This window comes from Amborella trichopoda, chromosome 3 (assembly GCF_054954075.1).
Source record: "Amborella trichopoda isolate Santa Cruz 75 chromosome 3, AtrichopodaSantaCruz75HAP2 v2.0, whole genome shotgun sequence".
Taxonomy (NCBI): Eukaryota; Viridiplantae; Streptophyta; class Magnoliopsida; order Amborellales; family Amborellaceae; genus Amborella; species Amborella trichopoda.
In genome coordinates, this window is record NC_142338.1 from 60,032,682 (window position 1) to 60,050,070 (window position 17,389).

The following is a 17,389-nucleotide window of genomic DNA, read 5'->3' on the forward strand; positions in this document are numbered from 1 at the left end:
ACAATCGGTTGTATTATAGTATAATGTAACCACACTTCTAAAAAATGATGTTTGTGGTATTTGTATGATTCAAAAATTTGCATACACGCTCTCTTCATTTCAATAATCAATCCCAAAAAACATAAAATTCAATTTGAACACTAGATATGGTCCAAATGAGTCCCCTACAACAACAAATCTAAACCATTCATTTGGTGAATTTCAAGATTTTAGCCTTACAAACTCAAAAAATAGCCATACAATAATGATGGGGGTAATTTGGTTATTTTAAATTATTAAATATATTTTTTTTACATTTTTATATAATGCGTAAAAGTATTAGGTATATACACCCATATTTTTATCTTAACCATATTTATTAAAATTAAAATTAAAATTAAAATAGTGATATATATTTTAAAAGTGAACAGTTATTTTACCTATAAGAAAAAATGAACAGTGATTTTATCTACCCTCATTACCGTCTAAATTTCATCGCATATTCACGATTGTCCAGTAGTGTTTCATTTTTCATTTTTTTTCTACAAATCTGAAATTTAAAGCGTGTATACATCTTAGTAAGGCACAGCTAATAAAAATATAAGAATAATAATAATTTGTAAAACCTATTTGACCAAAATACCCCTGAAAATGTTTGGGGGTACTTGGTCAATTTATTTCATGTAAAATATTTTTTTGATATTTTTCATAGATTCACTTATTTTTTATGAACACACTCTCCAAATTTCAAATCATTCAGATTTGAAGAAAAAAAAATGAAAAATAAAACACTACCGGCCAATCATGACTTTGCAATGATCTTTGGACGGTGATGAGCATAGGCGAAATCACTATTCATTTTCGCCTATAGGCATTTCATAGTATATTATATATATATATATATATATATATATATATATATATATATATATATATATATATATATATTTATGACAATAGCCCAGATTGAATCTGCGCCTATCAAACGATCACGGATGCCCGATAGTATTTGAATTTTGAAAAAAATATTTCACATAAAAAAAATGACTAAAATACCTTCGTAAATTTTTAGGGGTATTTTGGTCATTTTAAATTTTTAGATTATTTTTTTATGTTTTTATTAGGTGCTGCTTGATGAGAAGAACATTCACCTAAAATTTTAAGTGATTTTGATTTGTAGAAGAAAAAAATTAAAATTAAAATACTCTCGGGCGTCAGATTGACCCATATTCAATCTGAGCTATTGGGCTTATACTATTATGTGAGCTAGTTGGCTCTCTCTCTCTCTCTCTCTCTCTTTATATATATATATATATATATATATATATATATATATATATATATATATATATATATATATATATATATATATATATATATATATATATATATATATATATATATATATATATATTTATATAATATTGAGAAATTATCTAATACAACGGTTTTATAATAGTATAATGCAACCACACATCTAGAAAACCATATTTTTGGCATTTCTATGACCCAAAATTCTGCACACGCATTCTCTACATCCCCATAATCAATCATACGAAAAAAAAAATTCAATTTGCATCCTAGATATGGTCAAAATTAGTACATATCCAACAATGAATCTCGACCATCCATTTGGTGAATTTCAAGATCTAGGCCTTAACAAATTCAAAATCACTTCTTTCCTTTTCATCATAATTAATCTAATGATGATAATACTATATAAAAAAATTGGGAATAAAGAAATATTTATGAGGCTTATATCTAATCATCTTAATAAAATGGACGGCTTATATTAATTGAGCTAGAATAAAAACTTTCTAGAGTATTTTTTCAAAATTTTATTTTTTGCAATTGTTCTTTAGAATGAAAATAGTGGACATTTAAAAATTTGTGTCAAACAAATGTCTTTAACATGGTATTTGAAGATAGTTGCATTATACTACTATACAACCGTTGCATGAAATCATTCCTCATTTATATTATATATTTATATGAGAAAGGTTTTTATGCTTTCCCTATAGCATAAAAGTTATATCATCCCCCTACTATCGAGAGGTCCAATTTTGATCAAGAGAGCCACTCACCGTTTGATCTTCGATCTGATGTCTCAAAGTATTTTATTTTTAGTTTTTTTTTATACAAATTGTATGAATATGAAATTTGGTATGTACCATCTTCTCATTGGGGTGCACCTATAAAAAATATTAAATTTTTTTTTCGTTAAAATACAATGATCAAAATACCTCTTGAATCTTTTAGGGGTATTTTGGTCATTTTATTTGATTGAAAACATTTTTTTTTATATTTTTCGCTAGTGATATTTTAATAGAGGAATGGACATCCAAAATTTGGTATCAATATAGCTTATGGAAAAAAAAATAAAAATAAAATAGTGTAGAGACATGACATTGTGATTGGGGCAATCTTAACCCTCCATTCAGAATGGACGGTTGGATAAGGGGGAGGAATAGAAAGCTTGCCGTACTTATATTTAGGGTGTGGTTTCTATAAGGTTGCAACCTTGAAGATTCCAATTAAGATGCGCCTCCAAATTTTATCATAACATGTAATTTTGTTGTAAAAAACTCTTAAGATTATCTTAAAATATTTTTTTATATATAATTAAAATATTTTAAACTAAAAAATGGTTCAAATCAAGTAGATCTATGTCACACCCCAAGAATTTACAATACTGATATTCCTGAGATGTGACAGTCAAAACATATGTACATCTCTTGATAGGACAAATTTACACTGACGAATTCTTACAAAGTAACAAAAAAAAAAACTTAGACACAACTACAATATCTTCCAAAGTTGCCCTTGACGAGTACTCAAAATGAATCCGTAGTTATCCTGAAAAAATGTTTACCATAGTTTGATGAGTTTGGCTACTCAGTAAGTGATCATCATAATCCTAAAAATAATCATGATTGAAAGATATCAATATTTTCCAAAATGAGATCTATTAATAGAAATGCATCAACAATTTCACTTTCAATAATTGCATAATTAAGTATAATCCGAGTAATTGAAATGCTTATAACACTTTTAACGGCAATACATAATTCAAAGGTCACAAAATACCCTACTGGCATCCCAAGTAGGTCACCTATATACCCCATCAGCGTCCTGATGGGTCCACTTAATCCCTATCGGCGTCCCAGATAGATCCACTTAATCCCTGCAGGTCCACTTATACCTCACCGGCGTACCGGATGAGTCCACTTAAACCCTACCGGCGTCCCAGATAGGTCCACTTATACCTCACCGGCGAACCGGATGAGTCCACTTGCATACTTAAATTATTTCTAAATCTCTTTAAACATTCGAAAGCAGCAATATCATGTACTCAACATATCACTGAAACCATTAATATGAATTTCACTTAAACCATTAATAACAATCACTCTCTATAACATTTAAAAAATAACCAATCAAATATTTTGGGCTCAAATTTAGAAAGGTAGCAGTTTGTAAAGGCATTCTAGCATAATTGCCAATTTAATATGTATAGAAAAACTCTTATAAAAATTCAAGAATACGGAATTATCACAATTTATGGAATATCAATTTACAAATAAACATTTTACAACAATACTATAATCAATTGCAAAAATGTCAATTTTGAAATAATACGGCAGTCATTTGCACACGAATTTTACAATGTCTAAATATTCAAAACAGTAGAAAGAAATATCACAATTTTATTAAAAGCAGAAATATCACATTTATTTCTAACAATAAACAAGAAAAATAAATAAATTTATTTTTCTAATTTACAGCATTCAAAATTTCTAACATAGATAAAATATCACAATTTTTATTAAAAAGATTATTTTTCAAGATAATGAGGTCACGTGCGCATAAAATTTATCGCGCCTAAAATTCATGATAAAAAGCAGAAATAATTATTTCATTTTATTTTTTTAAAAAATGGATTATTTTTTGAGACAATGAGGTCACTTACACACAAAACTGATAAAATAAAGATCCTAGACGGAAATATCACTATTTATTAAAAATAGACTATTTTTCAGAAAGACGATGTCACTTACACACAAAACTTATAAAATAAAGATCCTGGACGGAAATATCACTATTTATTGAAAACAGACTATTTTTCAAGAAGACGATGTCACTTACACACAAAACTTATAAAATAAAGATCCTGGACGAAAATATCACTATTTATTGAAAACAGATTATTTTTCAAGAAGACGATGTCACTTACCCACAATTATTTGAGAGGGAGCTTCCGATAAAAAATTCGGTTCGAGAGAGAAGTTCACTGTGTTTTGACCAGAGAGAGAGATCTCAAAATTTTGTTTTAGGGTGGGAGTGCTCACATCCCCTATTTAAATTCTTCTAACGTATTATTATATTATTTTCTTACGCTATACCTCATACATGAGGTGTCGCGTTAAAAGCAGACTTTTATCGTACGAAAACCACGTCCGCTAAAGGACACTGCCAGCTGCAAGCAGCAGGAGGCAAAAGCAGGCAAAAAAAAAAAAGTAAAGGCAAAGCCAAAGTTAATCCAAAGCAAAAGTTTTTGAAAACAGTGATGGTCCTCAAGGACCATCATATTCAAACAGAACATCACCTATTTAAAAGCATATTTTCTCCTACTCTTTTTTTTTTTTTTTTCTTTTTTTTTTTCTTTTTTTTTTTGTTTGAAATTTTAGGATTGTTACAATCTATAAACATATGAAAATATTGAAAATGGACGGTCTAGATAATATGTTGCAAGATGAACTATTTTTAGAACTCAAAAACTTTTTTTTTTCATATTCATATATCTGAATGTCGAGATGATCAATTAGAGGGTTTTTCAACATTAAAACAACCTTTGCGATAGATCGTTGAGGTGCATCTGTAATTCTACATTTGAAGGTTGCAACCTTATATAAACTTTTTCCTTATATTTATATTATAGATGGGTAGAAATGGCAAGAAGATATTGGGATATCAATTTTATATTAATAATATATACTCCTATTATATATTTCTATTATATATAAAAGATGAGAAATTATCCTATAAGACCCTCTCCCACCCATGTGTGTAGGACCTCAAAGGATCACCATTAAGTTTGGCACGAATCTCTAAACAAATAAAGTCTTACACCTATGTGATAATTATTCTAAGGATCCGTACCAAATTGAATGGAGATCATTTGGGATCCTACACACATAGATAGAGGAAAGTCCTATAGGATTATTACTCATAAAGGATATATGCTCTCTTTGTAGACAATCCATATACAAATATATTTGTACATTGTGACCTCCATGATAAATGGTCTTTTTTTTTGTTTGGTAGACAATCCGAAGGATGCAGTTTGTATAGAGCCGAGGCTCTAAACAATCCAAGTAAAACACATCTTTAAATAGTATCGTGAAATGTGGTTTCAATACTGTAAATTTTTATGATAGCCTTAAAATATATTTTAAACTTTATTTACAGCATTTAAAACTTTAAAAATAGTGTAGATTGAGCAGATATTGAAAATCTTGAAAATTGATGGTCAAAAAATGCGTTACAAGATACACTATTTTCAAAATTTGAAATCCATATTTTTCTCATGTTTATGCATCTAGATGTTGAGCTGTTTTAGGTGGTATCTAATTTGATTGTTTAGAGCTTTGGCTCTATATACACTTTTTCCTTTAGGTAATTTGTAGTTTTGTACCATGACATCAAGATTACAAAACTGCCCAATACGAGATTTTAATGAGAAACACCTATTTTCCCGGATTGAACTGGTAATGAGAAGGTGTACTTTCATAATTTGGTCGGGCCCGTTAAGCCGAATGATATAAATGACATGGCTTGTTCCAGTTTTTGTAACAAGCGGTTCTAATAAAATGGCATAATTCAGGTTTGGAATATAAGTTACTCGACTCTGGCCACTTTACAAAGATTTGAAAACCCTTTTTTATTGGTTATAGCATCGGATGTGGTTTGTATAAAGTTGTAACCTTAAACGATCAAATTAAGGGGCACCTCCAAATTTTACTATAAATATAATTTTGTTGTAAAAAATTGTTAGAATTGTTTAAAAAAATATTTTCATCCCTAATTATAGAAATTTAGACTCTAAAAATAGTTCAAATTAAGTAGATTTATAAACACATGAAAATCTTGAAAATTGAAGGTTCAGATGATTTATTGTAAAATACACAATTTTTTGGATTTAAAAATCTCTTTTTCTCTCCGTAATCATGACGACGTAGGGATATCAATTAAAGGGTGTTCCAACATCAAAACAAACTTTTTATGATGGATTTTTGTGGTGCACCTCAATTCTATATTTTAATGTTGAAACCTTATATAAATTTTTTTTCTGTAGCATATAAGTTGAAGAGGCTATATGCTTATATCCCAATATTTGGGGTCCTAAAAATGGAAAAGTTTTCTATATTTTCCTACAACATAGAAGTTATATCCTCTTTTTTATCCAACCGTCCATTTTTTAATGGAGGGCTAAGATTGCCCCAATCACAATGTCACGTCTCTACATTTGTTTTATTTTTAATTTTTTTTAGAAACTGTTTTGACACCAAATTTTAGACATCCATTATTTTATTAAACTCGTATTAATGAAAAAATATAAAAAAATTATTTTCAATAAAATAAAACGACCAAAATACCTCTGAAAGTTTAAAGAGGTATTTTGATAATTATTTTTTATCGAAAAATTATTGTTAATATTTTTTATAGGTACGTCCCAATGAGAAGATGACACATACTAAATTTCATATTAAAAAAATTAAAAATAAAACACTTGAAGACGTCAGATCTAATATCAAACTGTGAGTAGCTCTCTTGATAAAAAAAAAAAAAAGACACCTGGATGGTAAAAAGGAGATAGAACTGGTATAGACCCTATGGGGGATCATATGAATTCCCTTAAAAATACCCGCATACTAGATTTTGCCCGAGGGAGTAAATAGACAGTATGCTCCCTTAGAAGCACATGCGTTGGACGTGCCGGGAAATCCTCAAACTCTGGTTTCCCGACCTTCGTCTTATCCTTTTCCCAGTTTTGCGGTTATAGCGATGCAGAACTGAGCGCTCTTTGTCTCTCTCTCAATATCGTTCACAATTCTTCTTCTTCTTCTTCTTCCTCTCTCTCTCTCTCTCTTATTTTTCTGATTAAATATTTCGACGATGAGGAGCATAACTATGGTACAAAAGCTGGGCAAGGTTCTAACAAACACGAGACGTTTCTCTTCGGCGAATTCCATCAGCTCTAAACCAATCAATCTCTTCTCTGCAATCAACCAGGCCCTTGATCTCGCTCTGGATACTGATCCTCGGTTTATTTACACAAAACTCACCTTACTTTCTCTTCAAGTTTGTTTAAGTTCTCATTTGTAGAGCCATAAAGCTATAATTTGCTGCAGTAAAAATTGTATTTCCTCTTTATCCTGCTTCGGAATTAAATGACTGTTTCTGGGTTTCACTGTAAAATTTGAGTGTTCAATTGAATTATTCATGAGAATATATATTACTTATCAGTGGAAAGATTAAGCAAGACAAATTGGGTGCTGCTGTTTAGTAACTTTAGTTCAATTATTGATTGATTTATGGGTTCATTTTGCGCGTATGTCTCCCACAGAATGATTTTACAGTTTTTACTTATTGTAGTTTTTATTAAACACCCAGAGTTCATTCGAAAAGGAATCCCCATTTCCTCGGTTCGATTAAGTTTGAGCTGGAAAAATGTAGTTCTTCGAAAATATTGTGGTGCTTCTTTTTGGTGAACTTATTTGCAAAAAAAGCCTGAGTTATTGTGCAACTCTCACAATGGGATAAGTTCCCATGTCCTCTCCGGTTTCATTGAGTATTGATCTGGTTCTTTCCGAAATATTATAGTTCTTCTTTTTGGTGAACATATTTCTCAAAAAAACCTTGAATATTGTGCAGCTCTTATATTTTTGGAGAAGATGTGCGCTTTGGTGGTGTCTTTCGTTGTACGATGGGTTTGGCTGATAAATATGGAAAACACAGGGTTTTCAACACCCCCCTTTGTGAGCAGGTGGTTATACCTCTTTCATGAGATTTGTTTACAAGTAATGTAGTGAGGTGGTTAATGGGCTATTGATTGTCCATTTGATATGTTTCTTAGAACTATAATATACTCTTATAGTCTATAACAAGATATCAATTTAGTTGATTTTCCATACCATGTTCATTCTAAGAATTATCAACTATTCAAATGATTTATTGATACCGTCCTAGTAAATTAACTCTCCTTAGAGTTGTTAGGATAGCTCAATTTCTTCGATGGTGACTTTCATGCCTATTTTGAATTTTCTGAATTTTCTTAAACATTTGCCAAAATATTCTTCATGGTTCTCTTTGAAGTAGAAGAACACTCTAATCAGGCTAAGTTCTTGATGATTTTAAAATGGGGAGTATATTTATGCTTGTAGTGGTTAATGTATCAGTATTGCTGATTTGTTTGTGGGGTCTCTATTCTACATGAATGGAAATATCTTTTTTTTAAATCTATTTTACTGATTTAATCTCTCAAAAAAAATCTATTTTACTGATTTAACTTAAGCAAACTATTTTTGCAAAGTTTATGAGGTGAAGATACACAGATACACAGACACGATGGTTAAGAGCTTTTTGGAATTGGGTATTTGCGACATATAATTTGGCAGTTAAACTCAAGACTGAAATTTTATTTATTTTTTGCATTTCTCTTGATCATTTTTGTCTCATGCCATTGAATAATTAGTAGACAAGAGTGAAAATTATAGAATATTTCTTTATGCAGGGGATCGTTGGATTTGGCATAGGATTGGCTGCCATGGTGAGGATGTGAGATTGGTATTCTTAGATTTATGACCACTCTTTTTTATCAATCTTTTTACAATCTACACATTCTTTTATTAGGGAAATCGGCATTTCTCTTGATTATTTTCATTCGAAGTATTTTATTATACTTAAACTCAGAATTCCATATGACATGAATTCTATACTTAACTTGGGATTTCATTATTCGTGTTCTAGGGAAATCGGGCTATAGCTGAAATTCAATTTGCAGATTATATCTTTCCGGCTTTCGATCAGGCATGTTTCCTCCCATATCCCTGAGTATGTGTATGTGTTCTACAAGGTTTTCCATATTTGTGTTATAATCCATGTTTCCAGAATGGTCATTGAACCTTCTTCCCAATGGCCACAATATTATAAATTAGTTAAAACAATATGAATGCTCTAAATTTGGGAAAGGTTATCGTTATGGAGGTGGACATGTTTTGTTAGCATTCTGCAGGTTGGGATATTGGAAGCATTGTGGTATTTAGAGTTGTAAAAATATCCTTTTAGCATATTATGTAATAGGTGCATTTTTGTTATTGGATTAGGTCTATGTTTTTGCTACTTTATTGCTTTTCTTTTTATTAACTAGATTAGGGGTGGGAGCCTAACTTTGCTTTCCTTCTAGGTTCGGCGTGGTGATAGAGCTAATACTGTTGGGGGGGAACAGTATATGGGCACATGATAAAACCATGGCTGCAGAACAGGGTTGGGACTGATAATAAAATATGATTTTAATATAATTATTACTGTCATTCTTAAGAGAAAATGATGAAAGTTCACTTGGACAAAACGATTCCCTTTGCCCTCATTGCTTCTCATGGGTGTGAAATTAGCCTGTGATTTATTACATCTCTCTTTTATGGATTTCCCATATACCAGGAGTGGAACTTCATTGAGTATTGTTGTCACATCAATAACCTGATTTTGGACAAAAGAACTTGGACGTAGCATTTGATACGTTTTATTTGATTCCTTTGCTATTGAGCTCTGAACCTGGGCTTCTGGCCAAATTTTGAATAATTCTCCCAATCTTTGACTTTCATGGATGTTTTTTAGAAACCCTAAATTTTGAATCGTTCTACCAACTGTGGAGTTTTACTTTTTTCAATTCAATTGTAATATTACTTTATAGATTGTCAATGAAGCCGCAAAGTTCAGATATCGAAGTGGAAATCAATTCAATTGTGGAGGTACATCTTTTCTGAATGATCCAATATTGGAAGTTGAATTTTGTTATGACATTTGACAAACTCTTTGATAATATAGATATTTTGTTATTTAGTCTTGCATCAAGCAATTGTGGCACTGTGAGTTGCATATGATTTCCTCAGGTTTAACAGTACGAGCTCCTTATGGAGCTGTTGGGCATGGTGGGCATTATCATTCACAGTCACCTGAGGCATTTTTCTGTCATGTCCCAGGTCTTAAGGTCATCGTCTTTTCTTTATATGTATAATCTTTCCATTTATGATATCAAAGAGATAATGCTTATCTATTTTTTCCTTGGATGAGTGGTATGAGATAATCATTAAATAACTCAAATCACTGAGTTACAATGCTAGAAGCAACAATATTGATCACTTCTTTCAAAACTAAAGGAATAGGGGACATATTGCTAGGCTTAAGTTCCAAATGAGATTTATTGATTTGTTTGCATTCAATTGTTGCATCTTTTCTTCTTCTTTTTCTCCCTTTTCTTAACAAAGGTTCCTTCTTGTTCCAGGTTGTCATTCCTCGTGGCCCAAAGCAAGCCAAAGGTTTGCTTTTGTCCTGTATACGTGATCCAAACCCCATTGTCTTTTTTGAACCCAAGGTACCTAGTTCTTTACATTTTGTTTTTTTTGCAATTCATTGAACTCCTCTATTTGCAACTGTCTCCTGACTGTGGCCATCTATTTTTTCGAAAGGTGCTTTCTTTTTTTAATTTTTTGCTTCTTATTTTGATAATGTTGTTTGATAACATGCATTTCATATCTAGTTTATTGTAATGGAAAATAGAGGAGTCATTCTATGCAGTTGTTAGTTACTCTGTGTCATCGTAATTTATTTGTTTGCTCATGCTAATTTACAGTGGTTGTATCGTTTGGCTGTAGAAGAAGTTCCTGAAGATGATTACATGTTCCCCCTTTCTCAAGCTGAGGTTTTGAATCGCCCACCACCATTATGTTTTCAGAAAATAAAGATTAGGAAATTATGCTATACTCAGTGAACTTGGAGTCTATAGGGTCATCTCCATCTAATGAAATGATGGTCGCTGATGGAGAAAGAGTGGGATCCACCATGACCTATTTTGGAGAGTCCTACTCTCACTCTCCATCAATTGTCCATCATATTCTTTGGGCAGTGATTGCCCCAGTGAACTATTACTTCCAAAGTCCTTTGAATTATAATCTCCCAAAAGATTATTAGTCTTTGTTAGTGGTTTCAAAAAGATTGCTACAGTTAGTACTCTAATCTAATGCCTTAACCAAAATGTATTCAGGTGATTCGTGAAGGCAGTGACATTACACTGGTGGGGTGGGGAGCTCAGCTTCAGGTTATGGAACAGGCATGTGTTGATGCTGCACAGGCATGTAGTTTCCACTAGAAACTGTACTGCGCCCTGTTATCATCCAGTGATCATGTTGTAGAATTGTTTCTAACAGCCTATTGTTTCTTGTTTATATTTAATTCAAGTATCACATATGGAATTGTTTCAAAAGCAATTCTTAGAATTCACGATAGATTTGCAGCAATCACTTATTCATTTAAGATTTAGGAAAATTCAAAAAAAAAAAAGGTTAAAAACTCGGATATATATGAAAATGGTGAGATTTTTAATTGAGAAAAAAATCTAAATTTTGGATTTGACTCCCACCTGAAATTGTTGAGTTTAAAATTCCGAGCCTTACTTAATAAACATTAGTATGTTTTAGGATGGACATGTTCTATATCCCTTAAAACCGAATCGTGCTCTTGGATTTTCTTTTCCAAGGTCATGTTCTGTTGTTAAAATAAAAATGAGTATTGATTCATGAAATTAGAATAAAAAAATGTGAGGATGATATGCTTGCAAAAATTAAAGAATGGAAATTATGGTTGCTGCTGAAAGTTAGGCTAGCATGGTGTGAACTGCTAAACCAGCAACTGTAGCACTCAGCTGGCCGATGGTTGGCATTGTATACTATGAACTGAGCTAAATGAAGTATAGGCCATATCAGAGTAATTTATGTTGATTCCATTACCCGCAATTACAGTCATTGTTTCATAATGATCATTGTAACCTCATCTCCTATGGGAGAAACTTTACAGGAGGGAATCTCTTGTGAGCTTATAGATTTAAGAACTTTAGTACCTTGGGACAAAGAAACAGTAGAAGCATCTGTCCGGAAGACTGGGAGACTTCTTGTAAGTTGATTTGTTTTCCTTTAAATAAGATTTATACTATGTTAAATGCAATTATCTTTTTACTAATACCTTTCGAGGATCCCTACTGATCTCTTATCTGTTGTTAATTGGCAGGTTAGCCATGAAGCCCCAATAACAGGGGGGTTTGGTGCTGAGATATCAGCTTCTATTGTGGAACGATGCTTCTTAAGGGTAAAATCAATGTCTGATTTTGTATGATGCTTTTGTGTGTGAACTTGTGCCTGCAATTGTGTGATTTCTGATCTGGTCGTTTTCCTATCCAAAAGAGAGGGTTTCTTGTGTGTTCATGTGCGTACATGTGATTTCTGATCTGGTCATTTTTCTATTCCAAAAAGAGGTTTTCTTTCCTATTCGGTTCATGCTTTGCTTTTAATAGGTGCATACCTTCTTCACTTTTTTTAAGTGACAAAAAGTGGCCTTGATTTCATTGACATGGTTAACCTCTTCCTGTCTTCTGGAAAGGTCCACCCCCGACCCCCGCGAGTAATTTATTAATCATGATGGAATTACTTGCAATTTGATGAACTCTTCTAATTTTTATTACTAATCACGTGGTCTTAGTATACGATATTTATACTAAACTAGGTGCAGAACTTTTTGCCACATACTAAAGCTTTATACATATGTACTGGGGTTTTGCAGTTAGAAGCTCCAATAGCGAGAGTTTGTGGCCTCGACACTCCTTTCCCTCTGGTATTTGAACCCTTTTATATGCCAACCAAGAACAAGGTTCGTTGGAAGGAGCTTCTGTTGAGTATTTGTCAATTAATACATTCTAAGTCATGCTTTGAATCTTGGTAAAATATATTAGCTTCTCCTTTCTATCATGTACTTAGTGCTATATTGCTAGGTAAATGTATCATGATATGAATACTTAATAATCCAGATAAATAAGTCCTTTCTGTTATTATCACATCTCGTTGTCACTACAAAACGAATCCCTACAATAGCAAAAATGGCAGTGTTGCAAAAGATTAAACAAAACCCTCACTTGCCTAGGATGAACAAAATCTAGAAATCATTATCAGTAGCTTGCAAAATCAAGACGAGAACAGAAATAAATGAATTTGAAACACAAATGAACGTCGTTTTCTCAAAAAAGAAGTATGTAATTTCCATGATAAAATTGAAGGATAATTACACAATGATCATTTACATTCTTAGTTACAATAAATTCTGATAAACACACTAAAGTTACTTTTTCTGATGATATCCTGAATTCCTGATAACATAATTTGTCTCTAATCGAAAACATATTTTCTCTTTCATGCAGATCTTGGATGCAATCAAGGCCACTGTTAACTACTAGCTGCGAGTTAACTATTGTTGAATTAACTCAAGGGTTAGAGGTCGTAAACTCCCCTATCATCCATGAGAAGTAACAGTGCTTATGTATATCTGTTATTTGAAAATCATAATAAAAGTCCTTTGAAGGCAGCCTGTGGGTTGTGACTTTTAAATATTTCTCTTTGTTTCAGAGTTTACTCTCAAAGCTTATGGGTTTCTTTTTAGTTATTATGCATAGGGAAATTAATGAAATGTCATTGATTTCATAATATAGTATTGAAAGCAACCCCTTTTCTTTATTAGGATAAAATGGCATTCAAAATAATTCCAAAGTCCACCAAAGTCAGTATTTATTTCCTTACCCTATTGGTGATAACAGAAGGGTTACTTGAAGAGGGGGGGGGGGGTGGGGGAAAGGGAAAAGAGAGAGAGAGAAGAGAAAAATTTTAAAAAAATCAAATGAGACAAGAAATACGCATGAGATGAGTCTATATTTAAACAAGGATGATCTTTTTTTTACCACAAATTTATGTCATTGTTACGAAAGAACAGGTACTAAACTTCATTGGCCTTTGGAGATCACTACTCTGCCTCTCTCCATGGTGAGTATTGGGGAAACTATACAGTTAGACTCTATACTTTGGTACAAAAAAGTCGCATTTCCCCCCTTACTGTAAGATTTTGAAATATGTGGCTGGTGTACTCTTGATTGTGCTCAAAGTTTGAGAAAATAATCCATAAGAGTACTATGGAAAGATGACACACACCAGCCATCCGATCTTGAGGTGTTTGGGGCATTTTTGCAAGGAAGGTAACAGTCTCATTGTATTTAATCCCTTAAATGCTTCATTCATAACATTTCTATCTGTTAATCAGATTGTCAAAAAAAGTATTTCTTCATTTTTGATGCGGGTATTTCTACGAGGTGATGTCTGAAACTTATCAACATAACTAAAAGATTACCCAAATATTGTCATAAATTGCAAATCTGACACCAGAAAACCCTTAAATAGATCACCTCACCTTGACAAGGATATGCAGAAAAAAAATAAACAAATTCAAGAACTTAAATTAATATTTCTTGTACTACTTTATTTGGATTGTTCATTTCCAGGTGTTCATAGTATTGGCAATTCTGCACTGCCTTTAAAGCTCAAAATTCGTAAATCTTGAGTGAAAATAATTTTTAGTCCATCATAAAGGTCTGCTGTGCTGGTACATTTTCCAAGGGAGTTTGTGCAGGAACTGCATACTCCATCTACTGTGCTGGTACTTTCTCCAATGGAGTTCTAAAGTGTGGGAACTGCATTTTCCATTGGGGTTAAGGTGCTGCGGGCTTGCGCCCCCTTGTGTAAAAGACAAACCAACGAGGGAGGAAGCTTACTCATTATACTAGGCCCTTTACTATCTCAGTAGGCTCAGCTCACTCTCTCTCTAGTCTCTATGAAGTTTCTCTCAAGACTTGGTATCACGCACCATCACATGTTAATGGCAGACTTCTATATCATGTCATTCATCAATTCAAAATCCAAAATCCAAAAAAGGAAAAAAGAAAATTGCAAGTAAAGTCGCAGCGTAGCCATTTCCTGGTTGCATCGGATGGCTGATGTGATGTTTGTTTTTTCTATGTTTCTTTTTTTTGAATGTTTGTTTTTTCTTTGTTTCTTTTTTTTGAATGTTAACAGTAAATTTTATTAACTAAAGCTTCCTAGAAATCGAGTAAGATTTACAAGTTAAAAATTAAACAAAAGTTGCCTAAACAAAATACTAAATGCTATGTACACTCCTGTTTCTAAAAATGAGTTTTGCTGAAGTTCTTGCTTCACCTTCTCTCTTTTCTTGCTTCACCTTCTCTCTTTCTTCGCCCTTTTGTGTGTGTGAGTGATTATCCCCATTCTTATGATGTTTGTGGTTCCCCTTCATTCAAAATAATCTCCGGAGCATCCTTCTGGTCTCTGCCTTGGCCAACTCATCAGCCTGCCGATTCCTTTTTCTATGTATCCATCAAAACCTTGGCTTGCTCTTTCGCAGATTTTCAACGGTTCAGGGCCCGCAAAGATTTTCAGCGGAGTGCCATCCACTTCACTTCTAACCACATCCAGGATCAGAGTCGACAGCTAAGGAACCTTATGGATATTTGTACACCAGTTGATTGCAGTGCCGAGTCGCCCTCTATCGATTGCCTTTCTTTGCAGTGGGGAAATACATAAAACTCCTTGCCTGAGGGACTCAACACTGCTCCATTGGGCTGAGGTTGCTTGGATGGCCTCAAGAAAGTCAAAGAGTATCCCCGCTTTCGTCCTGAAACAAACCGACTACATGACCCATGCTTGTATTTGCTTTTACACACTATCAAAACTAACCTGGATCTGACCCTGCAGAGGTGGTAGCCAAGTGTTTGGCTTTTGAAACTTATTGCCCCCCTTTGTGCCACATGGTTCATGTTAGTAGTAGAATCTTTATTTTCCACTCCCTTGAACTGCTTTCTTGCCATGTCCCAAGTATCAATGCTTGTTCATATCTTCCACCTGACATAGCTCCACTCATTAACAATTTCATGACATGCCCTGCTGTTTCCTTTTCTAGGAATGTGCTAAAAGGAGTGATTAAAGGTTGTTGTGATGACAATTCTCTGCAGCGATAACCTATTTTGGAGGATGGTGGAGAAAACCACCTCTCCATAAACAGCCTTACTGGATGTGACAGCCCAATTTACTTCGCCTTTTATCCAGTCCCACGAAGGCCTTGTGAATGAACAGTGAAGGTACATAGGGTCATTTGTTTCCTCATTGTTTGTATAGAAGGAACGTATATATATGGGCCGATCTGTCAATTCTAATCAAACATATGGATATCTCACTGTGAACACACCTTAAGGTGTTAAATCCTAAATGACCGAATCGACAACTTGTTGGTGAGTAGAAAACAAGGCTTAGATTTTCAAGTGGCTCCATGTATTGATCTCTTGTAACATCTATAACTCTCAGATGTTTCCACCTAGTGTTTCTTCCCTGCACCTGAAACAAACTCTTTCAATTTTATGCTGCACTTTTGATGGCATGTTCCTAGCCATTTTCAAGCCCAAGACGTAATCTTTGCTCCATCACCAACTTGCATTCTACTGTTTCAGATAACTAGGGTTTTACAATAATCATCATCTTTTCAGATGGTGGAGGAAGAGTATCTTGAAGTGAGCTTCTGTATAATGCACTTATCCATGTCTAGCTCATACTTGGATTGGAGCATTGTCCTCCACTGCTGGGATTGGTTTGAAGCCACTCTCTTATTATGAGAACGTGTTTGATGCGTCAAGGAACTCATGAGTCTCTTAAGCATCAAACATCCAGCTTTAAAATGGATCGTAGAAAAGGGAGCTCAACTAAGCTTAAGACCAACAATGCAAAAAAGAAACAAAAAATGTCACTTTCAAAGTTCAAAATGTATCATTTTTTCATATTCATCGTGCCAGTGTTCTAGATTATGTATCCGTGAAAATTTGGATCCAAAGTCTCATCCCTGGAGGGATTTTGGAGAGAGGACTCACACAGATGAGTTAGCATATTCATATGTACTGTGATGTTATTTATTTGTGGTACAAGAAGAAAATTATTATTAACTATTAGATGTGATATTTTTATATGGATGGGGTTTTTATGAGTCAGTGGATTCATATGTACACGTGCGGCTTTTCTCTAAAATTCATCTTAAATATGGATTTTTTATCTAAAATTTAAGGAATTCATCATCTAAACGAAGGTGATATAAAAAAAAAAATCATAATGATTAAATTTTAAAAAGTGCTTTTTTGAGATGTTTTTGGTACTATCCATATCTGATTTGACCTGTTGCAACCACTACTAGCTATTTCCTTTTT

The 17,389-nt window shown here is 33.0% G+C and overlaps 1 protein-coding gene across 2 annotated transcripts; it reads left to right on the forward strand.

The window, feature by feature from the left end:
• The first annotated feature begins 7,038 nt into the window (after nucleotides 1-7,038).
• On the forward strand, nucleotides 7,039-13,690 carry LOC18421443 (branched-chain alpha-keto acid decarboxylase E1 beta subunit). Of its 2 annotated transcripts, none has more exons than XM_006826241.4 (13): nucleotides 7,039-7,304; nucleotides 7,915-8,026; nucleotides 8,774-8,809; nucleotides 9,010-9,069; nucleotides 9,953-10,010; nucleotides 10,152-10,249; nucleotides 10,544-10,633; nucleotides 10,892-10,960; nucleotides 11,303-11,389; nucleotides 12,112-12,207; nucleotides 12,322-12,399; nucleotides 12,871-12,957; nucleotides 13,502-13,690. In XM_006826241.4, exons 1-13 carry the CDS (start codon nucleotides 7,156-7,158, stop codon nucleotides 13,535-13,537), a joined length of 1,056 nt encoding a protein of 351 aa, XP_006826304.1. In that variant the 5' UTR covers nucleotides 7,039-7,155; the 3' UTR covers nucleotides 13,538-13,690. The 2 variants fall into 2 exon arrangements, with proteins under 2 accessions (XP_006826304.1, XP_020517224.1); XM_020661565.2 differs by having other exon boundaries at nucleotides 11,303-11,368.
• The last annotated feature ends 3,699 nt before the right edge of the window (nucleotides 13,691-17,389 follow it).